General features: G+C 47.0%; 1 protein-coding gene across 1 annotated transcript; it reads left to right on the forward strand.

The window, feature by feature from the left end:
• The first annotated feature begins 7,090 nt into the window (after positions 1 to 7,090).
• Positions 7,091 to 10,063, forward strand: LOC125711311 (germinal-center associated nuclear protein-like). The gene is made up of 10 exons (XM_048980104.1): positions 7,091 to 7,221; positions 7,324 to 7,477; positions 7,688 to 7,952; positions 8,105 to 8,202; positions 8,277 to 8,667; positions 8,771 to 9,022; positions 9,106 to 9,235; positions 9,424 to 9,603; positions 9,699 to 9,849; positions 9,943 to 10,063. Exons 2-10 carry the CDS (start codon positions 7,385 to 7,387, stop codon positions 10,027 to 10,029), a joined length of 1,647 nt encoding a protein of 548 aa, XP_048836061.1. The 5' UTR covers positions 7,091 to 7,221; positions 7,324 to 7,384; the 3' UTR covers positions 10,030 to 10,063.
• Positions 10,064 to 10,961: the final 898 nt, after the last annotated feature.

Genomic DNA, 10,961 nt, shown 5'->3' on the forward strand with positions numbered 1-10,961 from the left:
GGGAATATTGCCCCTCCCCCTGCTTCCCGTGGGCCATAGATATGGGGGCTGAACTCATATACCTGATGTCAGTGTCATGCTGAGAAAAGTTCTGTTGGGCTAAAGAGATGGGAATATGGAGGCTCATGGACTCAGTTCTTAATTAGATTGGCCCACTGGAGCGTCCCGAGGTCCCACGTGACACAGGGTATTTATGTCCCGGCCTCACCTTCTTGCGTGACGCAAGAAATAAAAATAGAATAGAAATAGAAATAAAACTTTATGTAGGTAAACTCAAAACGCCTTCACTAGTCACACTGGCTGACTATCTCAAACGATTATAAAGCAGCATTTTGAAAACTGCTTTTTTAAAATAACAGGTACAACACTTACCTTGGCTTCTGGCCAAATGCCTTTCACAGCTTGGCACTCCAACGAAACGAAATTTGTATTTCCCCCTACCTCGTTGTCCCTTCAGTTCTTCTTTTTTCCCTTTGGATGTTTTTCCTTCTTCTTTGGATATTGTTTTTTTTTTTTGTTAAGTTTTTTCCATTTGGAAGATTTTTTTGTCTTCTTTAAATATTCTTTTTTCCTTCTTTTGATAATGTTTTTTCGGAACAAGAGCCAGACAGTGTTACGATGTCTGCAGATAGTGCCAAACAGATAAGGTGCAAAGACAGACGCAAAAATAAAACGAGGCAATTAGAGCCAACCAGTTGCTGCTGTAGTGATTGAAGAACTTTTGTGGGAAGTTGGATTCGAACCCACGCCTTACTTCGGAGAACAGAATACACCTTACTTCGGAAGACCGTTTACGTTGAGTCGGGCGAATGAGACCACTCGGCCATGGGGCAGTTTCCAGTTAAACCCTAAGGAGTAGGTTAAGTCCAGCCTTGGCTTCCAAGCTGACGTTTTTCTACATATGTGCTTGTGTATCATGGACAGTAAGAGGGGGCAGGCAAGGAGAGAATTTCTCTTTGGTGATCAATAGAGTGTTATTATTATAACGTCTAAAACGTATGATGGTCTGTCGATAAATCAATAACAATATGAATGAAGTCAATGTTTATCTAAAGAAATCAGAATGACAGTATATGTTATTTAACAACCTGAACACAACACGAAACGTTAGCAGTAACATATGATGCTCTGCTGCCTTCAGTGAAAGTCCTGACATAATGTCTTTTAACATTTGCTTTCATAGCGCTGTTCTACATTAAACATTTTGAAACAAGGCAGCCGAACTCGTGCCAGCGGTACGAAACGCGTCGAAGTTTCCCGACTCGACACTGGAAAAGGCAGGGGCCGGACTGACTGTAGGGGGCGTGGCCAGAGACAGCCTGGCCACTGTTCCAAATCATGGGTGCATGTTACAAGTCCGGAACATATTTTAACTTAGTACTAACTTAGCATCATATTTGATCTAATTCGACTGAATATTCCAGGTTTCCATCTCTCATGCATCTGGTGTGACGTGTTTTCAGACTCTCAGGCTGGCGCAAAGAAATCTTACGGCAAGTTTCCATCTCTCATGCATCTGGTGTGACGTGTTTTCAGACTCTCAGGCTTGTGCAAAGAAATCTTACGGCAAGTCTATTTTACACTAGTATAAACGTAAAATCAGCGACACCAAAGGCGTTGGAGTAGTTTGCAAAACCTACAGACTATTTAAAAGGTAACACAACTGTTACATAGGTTTTATATCCGTGTGTCTGGGTGTGCAGACTTGTGGCGAATTGAACGTCTGACTCCGGTCAGCTGAGCAAAGTTAGTAACCTTGGTATCGTGTGTAGGAGATTCGGTATAACTATAATTTCGTTCTCCATTTACATGCCGGAAGTGTCTTTAAGTGTTATGTAGTTTTGCCTGAAACGCAAAAATAAAAGAAAGCAATTAGAGCTAACCAGTTGCTGCTGTAGTGATTGAAGAACTTTTGTCGGAAGTTGGATTCGAACTCACGCCTTACTTCGGAGAACAGAATACACCTTACTTCGGAAGGACATTGTGTTTGGAGTCCGAGACCGCTCGGCCATGGGGAAGTTTCCAGTTGAACCCTAAGGAGTAGGTTAAGTCCAGCCTTGGCTTCCAAGCTGACGTTTTTCTACATAGTAGCATATGATGCTCTGCTGCCTTCAGTGAAAGTCCTGACATAATGTCTTTTAACATTTGCGTTCATGGCGCTGTTCTACATTAAACATTTTGAAACGAAGCAGCCGGACTCGTGCCAGCGGTACGAAACGCGTCGAAGATTCCAATAATAACACAACAATTGCGCTGAGATCACATATACGTAAAAAAAAAAGATTGAGTCAGATAAATGTACCAAAAATTTTATTATAATCATCATTATTATTTTTTACAACCAGTAATGCCGATAGCCCCATTGCATGAAGAGCAATACACCAAAATATTAGGAACATTATACACTCAGCCTATCCTCCTGCTAATATGAGTAGTCACTTTATGTATTGCCTGTGTCAGAACAGTACGGATTAGAACAATCTGTATTACAATCTTTAATGCGATCCGGGCCCTTTAAGGCTGGCTCGCTGCGAAGAGTGGGTGAGTCCGAGTGTGAGTTAGAGCGGGGTAGCGATTTCAGTCAGAAATTTCAGGGTAATAACGGCGAAAAAAATGGATCATATTGCCAATGTTGCTCAGAATCGCAGTAGCCTTCCGATGGTATGCGGTGCGTTGCGGTAGATTACTGTGACAAGAAAGCAAACTTTCATTATTACCATTCTGTTTATATTAAATTACGATCTTCCATATTAATCAAGGGATTGTAAAACTGAGAATATTTCAGCTCCAGTAGTTTATATTAAAGTTGCCCGAGTCACAACATGGTCTTTAAATGGCAAAGACAGACATAAATCAAATGTATATGAGCAGCAACATAACTTAGCATCCGGACCCCCCGCGACCCAATAGGATAAGCGGTTTGGAAAATGGATGGATGGATGGAAATGTGATGTGGTGGCGAAGTCGTGCAGAAGTTTTACAACTGCACTATCGATTTATCACTTTATTTAGAAATATAAATTCAGTTCTTATCATTTCTTTCACATTTGAATTTCAAGGTGTCCCTCACAGTGACACTGAAGGGCGGGGCTACGGGGGGCGGAGGTGGGGGACGCGGTCAGAATGGTATGTTATAACACTTTGGCTCCTCAAATTTCACCATCCTATGATTCTGCTGCGCGTCCTCGTGACCCAATTTTAATAGTTTTATTAATATTTTTTTTTTTAAATTTGCGAATACAAAAAATGTCGTCTTTACTGCAAAAAGTCATCCCTTATGTGTAATGTAATGCTTTTTTTTTACCACTAGATGTCGACATAGACCGTGGAAAGCCGGTCAAAGTAAGTGCGACACTTAGCGGCAATTACAATATTTATTGTTAAATCAATGTAAAAAAAAATTAAATGTAATGACTTGTACTTTTTTATGAATTTGGATCTCTTTAGAGCAAACATATTCAAATGGTTTGCTTTTATAACGCTCCAAGTAACTGCGCAAGCCCCTCAAAGTGCTTTATGCCTCTCGCTTCCCATTCATTTCAATGGGCTTTCCCGACATTTGGGTAATTGTTTATTCCAAAGCCTCGAAAACACTCTGAACTGCAATTTGTCATGCAAAATGCATAATTTGTTGTATAAAATATGCTGACTTCTAAAAAACAATTTATTAAAAGAAAATAAAAAGGGCATGCCATTATATATTTGGTTGCTTTTTGCCACCGTTTGACCGTTTTCTGCTCAGTAACTGTGCCTGGTCCTTCCCTGCTGTAAAGCTATTTTTAGTACCTCTTGCTAGCTCACCATTTGGTCACTGACAAAAGATAAAAGAAGCCGACCACCCAGACAGGCAGGCGCCCAGAGTAATTACTGCCATAAAGCTATCACGTGTACGGGGAATGCAAAGAACGAAACTAAATGGATACAAACACCCCAGCCCATTTCAAAACAAAAACATTTCGCTGCTATTTTGCAACATTCTGGATATTTCAGAGCACAATGTTTACCTTCTATGTAAAGAGCTAAATCCCAGATGAAAAGCAAAGTCGCAAAATATTCCTGCATGAGCGCCGAAACCCCCTCCCCCGTTGTTCCCCCCAGTTCAGGAGTGGACGCTTCTGCTCAGAAGCTGCAAGGCTTTTGGCACAGCGTTTGGGGAAGCTCAGGGAAAGCAGCAGTCGAGCCCAGAGGACCCCCCCGCGGGAGTGAATGCGTCTTTTCCGGTGCTACATTGCTTTTGCACGGTGAGAGCGTTTGGAAAGGCCCAGCTCGGCGAAAGCGGCAGCCGATCTCTTTACGGACCCGCCCCCGCTGGAGTGAGAGAGTCTTCCACGGTGCTGCAAGGGTTTTGCACGGTGCTAGCGTTTGGAGAGGCCCAGCTCGGCGAAATACTAGGTAAGTTGAATCCTAGGTCCTTAGGACTCTGAGCGTATTCACAGTGGGCTGTCTTTTCGGAGCCTGCTTTTTATTACAAGTTTAGCTGTTTATTACTAGCTATCATTCTTTCATACCTTTAGCCCCATCCCTTCTGCATTGCCATAGCGCTTTGGTTTCATATCTGATTAGTATTTAGTTGTTTTTTTTTTCATGGTAGTTGAATGCAGGCTCCGCTCCTAATCCCATTAAATTTGAATACTGGGTCATTAGGACCCAAAGAGAATCACGGGCGCCATTTTGATGACGTAAACTTTTTTTTTTTTTCGCCATTTTGGTATCCTGCCGTCCTGAGATATGCCCCGAAACACACAAAGTCAGCGCGCTGCAACTGAATCCCAACATGTTTTAAAAAAATGCTTCTAAACCGCAAATTAAACTGGGTGACGAGGACCCTGTAAGGTGCCAAAGGAGAGGAGACCTGCACATGTAAAGTCACTCTACCTCTGCTTCCAGCGAGACAAGAGCTCCAGATTCTGTTGAAGATTTCATCTTTTGTTGAACAACTTCTCAAGAATGGCTTCCAAGTTGTAAGTTATGATCAATTTATTATTTCATTTGAATCTGTAGAAATTGTGGATAAACTTGTTCTACTTTACTGACACTGTGCAAAAGTCTCTGACCACTGACTGCTATTGTTAAAACTTAAATTGCATCAATTACAAAACTAAAACAATATTTTGAAGCAACTTAAGTTTAATTTAATTAATTAAATTAATTAAAGGCGATTGGCTCAGCTGAGCAGTGCATCAGACAAGCCTCCAACATCCAGTCTCTGTTGAACAGGGTTGTGAAAGCAGATGTAGGTTTTCAGGATATATTTAATCTTTGTGATCACATTGCTGAAACTCAAGATGGCATTGGCAACCATCGCTTCAATTTAATTTCACTTGTCTTGCTTTCACAAGTTGAGAGAAGACCATGTGGCAAAAGTACATACTCTCCAACTACAGACCAGCAGTTTGAGGAAGAAACTGTGTAAAATAGTACTGTTATAAGGATACTAAATACTAGACACAGAGCCTCTGTCTTCCCACCCCCACGTCACAGGAAAGACACAGCTTCTGTACTGACACCAGTATATATTGCAGTTCATTGGCTATAGTTCTTGACAAATATATACAAGATGCCTGTGTGTATAGACCTGCCCTGTCTATAGTTATTTTTCCAAAAAGGAGGTAACTGGATGTTCATCTTTCATATTACCGTAAATGTAAAAAAAATAATAAAGTATTTTCCTTGTCTGGAAAATGTATTGTGTACAGTTCATTGACTATAGTTCTCTACAAGTCTATACAAATGCCCGTTGCTTTGGATAAAGGCGTCTGCTAAATGCTTAAATGCAGTAACGGTCCTAGCTGATGAGGCGCCTTAGGCGAGCATCAGCGCCGGCACCCCCCCCCCCCCAGGTGTAGGGAAACTATAGCGGAACTAATGTTGCGTTTGGGTTTAGGTCTGGTCAGTTTTGCTGGTAACATTTTCGTTTTGCTCAGTTATAAGTGCAGCATTTGTTATGCGGCTGAGAAAGTGTTTTAAGTTATAACGTCAATATTCATGGATATTGGAGTTATTGTATGAGCTGCAGTCATAAGTTAATGGCGTGAGCAAGCTGTAGCCTATTTAGGTTTGTGTTTGGTTATTTTTAGGAAAATGCCTGTGTTTTTACTGATTCATTTTTTGATGTATGTGCTTTATTTTATCTAGTTCTCACGGCATGCTCGACCGGATAGATATGTGAATAAATGCCCGTGATCAGAGATCAACTTGTGTTCGTTATTGAGGGAGGTTACAAGGGGGGGCGGCTCATAGGAAAGTTACGTATCATCATCATCATCATCATCATTATTATTATTATTACTTAATAGGCTTTGCTAAGCAGGTAAATTCATGTGGGCTTGTTCTTTTCATATTAAGACGCATTAATACCAACTAGCTTTAAGAATAGTGGAATGTTACACTTTTTTCTTCCTCCGTTTGTGGCACCCCCTGGATGAATGGCGCCCTTAGCATTTGCCTATATTGCCAATGCCACGGGCCGGCCTGCATAAATGCATGAGTGGTAACGCAATGGGGCTTATCATGGAGATTACCAGGGTCTTTCAGCTAACATTGCTGGCCTTTTTTGTTGTGTTTTGTATTTGCATTGTTCTGCATGTAGTAGGAGAGTAGTGTATGTTTATTTCGAATGGAAGAATGAAAAAATACCTATATGTGCATTACATTTTGAACATAAAAGTAGGCTGTGTTAAGAAAACCCGCTTCTCTGTCGATTTACTCGTGGCTCGGTCGTAAATACATGTCTGACATTTATAATGAACCAAGACAATAAAAATCGCTTCTCAAATTTGCCCATTTATGGTTCTTTATTTCTGAATGCCAGCTTGTCCCTGATAGACGTTCATTCATTTAAAAGGAGCTCTACCCCGTCCCAAGATGGCGGCTCTGTTGACGCATTCGCTCCCATAGACGGCTGTATTCAACGCGACAACCAGTGCTGCTGCCTTCTGCAGGTTGGCGAAGATGCGAAGGGAAACCGAGCATCAGATGAAGGTCCACTTGTTCTACCAGCAGCTCCTGAGGTATGGTGCTACTGTAGAGTAGCTGTTAGCCATCCATCACTCTCCATGTGCTCATCTACATCTCCATCCACTTCAGCGAATCTGTGTGGGGGCCACTGGACCTTCTCAGTCTGGTGGCAGCAAGCGTCTCGAACCCATCTGACACAATCTTCTGGAAGGCAGCCCTCTTGTTGCCAAGTGATCATGAAAGAGATGCCAGTGTTGCTAACCAGTAAGTGGGGGAACTGGGTGTCGTTCGGGGAGGGATTGGGTGTTAGTTGGGTTTAGAGGTCCTGGAGCTTACATTTGTGCCCCCCTCCCATCTCTGATGCAGGATTTTGACAGAATGGCTGGAGTCCAAATTCGGTAACTCGGAGAAGCAAGAACACAGGGAGATGGTCCCCAACGGACACATGCAAACCTTGAGCATCAGCAGCGGCCTGCGGAGCGTGGGGGAGCGCATGCACACAGTGCACGTGTGTGTGAAGGTGTGGCAGATAGGGGGGAACTTGCCGATGAATATCGACAGGCTTCATGCCCCTGTGTTGCATGTTCTGTCATTAATGTTAGTCTAGCATAGCTTAACATAGCCTAGCATAGTCTGGCACTATGTGATATTAGCAGGTCCTGTGGTAACACAGATGTTTGCGAAGGGTGCAAGTGCAGGAAGTGAGGCCATGTTTCTCACTGTGGGTCAGGTGGCCCGCGGGCCCCTCAGCGAGGAAGGCCAGTTGGCATTGGAGAAGCGGAAGGGGCTGATGGGCATGGGCGCCCTGCTGATGCTGCTGCCCTCGGCAGTCAGTCCCGGGGCTGATGAGGAAGACGGGGACATCTTCCTGTTATCCGCCCTGCTGCAACTCCGGCAGATCCAGCAGGCTAATGCCTGGCCACAGGCCCTTCCTCTGGTGGTGGTGGTCCCAGGGCAGGCTGGGCACAGGGCCAGCGATGAACGGCTAGAGGAAGGTGTGACACTAACCGTGTCTATGACAACAGGTGTCGCGTGGGATTCGCTTACTTTACTTATAGCATTTCTCTTGAGGCTATGTTTACGTATGCAGAGCTAATACAGTTGGTTTGTTCCTCCTGTCTGACCATCGGTTTCCTTTCCCTGTAAGACCTGATGCTTCAGACACTCATTGAGGAAGGTTTGATTTCAGAGTACATGTTCGTCCATATCCCCGAGACCACGAACGAACCCCAAGGATCCGAGCAGGTGAGTGTGCATGTTGTCGCTGGCCTCGGTAAGATTGAACCATCCCATTGACCATCACCCCCGTCTCCCCGCAGATCCGCCATGCCGTCAGGTGGCTCGCTGCCCGCTCCACGGCACCAGCCCGGCTCGTCTCGCAGACGTTGGTGCAGGTTGTGGAGGCCGGGCTCTGCCGCGAGTTTGCTGGTAGGCTTCACCGTGATCGGAGGGACCGTGACATGGCGGGACTGCCCTCCCAGGGCCCTGCACCCGTCATCGGCCTCTACAACACTGTCCTGGCTTTCTTGGCTGGCCTTGTGTCGTCCCCGAGTCTGGCTGGCCTCTCCTGGCCCGTGGCAGAGTTCTCGGTGCCAGGGGGTGGTGACTGCCTACCACATCTGCTCTGGAACTCGGCTGAGCACCTGGAGTGGCTCCAGGGGGCAGTCCTGAGCCTGCGGCTGCCCGACTGGCCGCTGCCAGCCGTGGGGGGTATGTCCATGCCTCAGATTCGGAATTCGGATTTCTTGCTAAGTGGCTGCTTCTTAGTCTGTTTCCTTAAATTTCTGCTGCTGCCACCGCTCCCCCCACCCAGCTCCTTGGAGCCAGCTGGTTGCCTCCATCTTCCAGTACGTATCTCAAATCCCATGGTCCCGCCACAGCCAGCCACTCCTTATGTCCCAGTTGGAGAACCTTTTGGAGAGGCTGCGTCAGGACTGTGTGGGCCGAGGTGGGGGGCCGGACAAGGAGCCCACTTTCTGGGAGGTGCCCTGGGACGAAATTGTCATGCTCTGTGTAGAGCACCAACTCCGGGACTGGAACCCTCCTGGGTGCCCCGTGAGTGAAGGTGAGGGGGGTGGGGTGGGTCTGACGTTTGGGGGGGCCTACTGGGGATGCCATGCAGGTGTGAACCTATCCCACCATCTTCAGATGTCATCAGTGACGACGGAGAAATCTCGGTGTATTTCCTGAGCGATGGGCTGCAGGGCTTCATACCGCCGTCCTGCTGGGTGGATGCCGTAAAGCAGACGCACAGGGACAAGCAGCAGGGGAAGGCAGGGTAAGAGCCAGCCAGCCATGTAAATCTAACACATTCCAGATAGACTGTTAACAGTGACCTGCAGATTTAATGAATATTATTTACTATTAAATGGAAGAAGAGGGAAAGCCATCAGCTTCCAGTCTTGCTCATATCCCCAAGAGTGGTGTACAATACTGGCTTCTTATCCAAAGTCTCTGCCATTGCAGGTGTCACCAGAGCATGTGGCCTCATCCTCGACTGGCCAGGCCACGTCTTCAACAGAAGCTGTTTCACAGCATGGTTGAGGACCCTGAGTCCGGATCCGGTGTTGCCCCTGTTTTGGATGCTGCCTCCAGCCCCCAGGACCTCCTGGCTCGCATTGAGGAGGAGAAAGAACAGAGCCGCAGGTCTGACAGAGAACAGACATGCTACACACGTGTACTCTCTCATGTGAGTTGTGGCATAAACATTGAGCCATTTCCTGTTTGACTTGGATCTGCAGGTTCGAGGACCAGCTGCGTACCTGGCTTGACGTCGAGTCCCTGGGCCCTTCCTCTTCCTCCTCACCACTTTTCTTGCCTTCTTCGTTACTGTCTGTACCGGAGATCGTAGTGCCCTCCCCAAAGATGGCTGCCCCACCTGCACTTGCCCTGGTATTGACCCTGTGCTACACAGTTGCTCACATTTTAAGACCCCAAGTACCCTGTGCTCATCAGTTGAGACTGTTTCTGTGCCCATTTTTGTAGCAGAAGGAGCGCAGTGTCCGCAGTGACCAGGCCAGGGGAGCTGCCAGTTTGTATATTTCCGCAGATGTGACACAGGCGCGGATATAATCTCCCAGGCCGAAGGACGCCGAAATCTACCGCGCTGTAAGAACTCTGTTTCGACTTTTGAAGGCCATATTTTTGGGCTTTTTACACAATGAATCCGTCTGGGCTTTTCGGCAGAACACAAGGCGGAGCGTTTCAGTCTCCGCGCGCCCCGACCTCGGGGCTCTTTTCCTTCGGCCAGCAGAACGCCCCTTTCGTGCAGCCGCCTGCCCTCGGCCAGGGCACCGGCCAGACCTCGCTCTTCAGTACATCGTCTGCCTTCGGCCAGACCGGATCCCTTTTCGGGCAGCCTGGCGGGACGGCGTCTGGACAGGCCCCGACCTTCGGCATGCCCGGTTCTGGGAGTCAGACCCCGTCGTTTGTACAGAGCGACACCAGGTTCGGCCCGCCGCCCTCCTTCGGGCAGCCGGCCGGGGTCGGTCAGAGCTCTGTCTTTAACCAGAACTCGGCTTTTCCCCAGACCTCTGCCTTCGGACAGACCGGCGGATTTGCTCAGCACACACCCGGCTTCGGCGGCTCTAACGCTATCTCCGCCTCCTCTGTTCCCCCCTCCTCGGGGTCTAGTCAACCACTGAGATTCGGACAGTTGTCCACAGGGTCTTCTTCGGTATTCTCCCCTGGAAGCGTTCAGGGCCGCGGATTTAGCACCTCAGAGTTCAGCTTCAAGCCGTCAGACGCAGCTGTGTTCAAACCTATTTATAGCGCCAGTCCTGAACCGGCTGTGTCCCAGGCTGTGTCCGAGTCTTTTGGTTCCAGCCCATCCAGCACCACCGCTACCAGTATGGACAGCAGTGGGCCTGCTCCTGCTGCCTCTGAGTTCCTTTCTGGAGCATTAGGTTTTAGCTTCTCACAGCCCATCGCAGTGTCCAGCAGCATCCTCCCCACCAAAGATGCACATCTCAGCACCACCCAGGAGTTCAGCTTCTCGAAACCAG

This window comes from Brienomyrus brachyistius, chromosome 17 (assembly GCF_023856365.1).
Source record: "Brienomyrus brachyistius isolate T26 chromosome 17, BBRACH_0.4, whole genome shotgun sequence".
NCBI lineage: Eukaryota > Metazoa > Chordata > Actinopteri > Osteoglossiformes > Mormyridae > Brienomyrus > Brienomyrus brachyistius.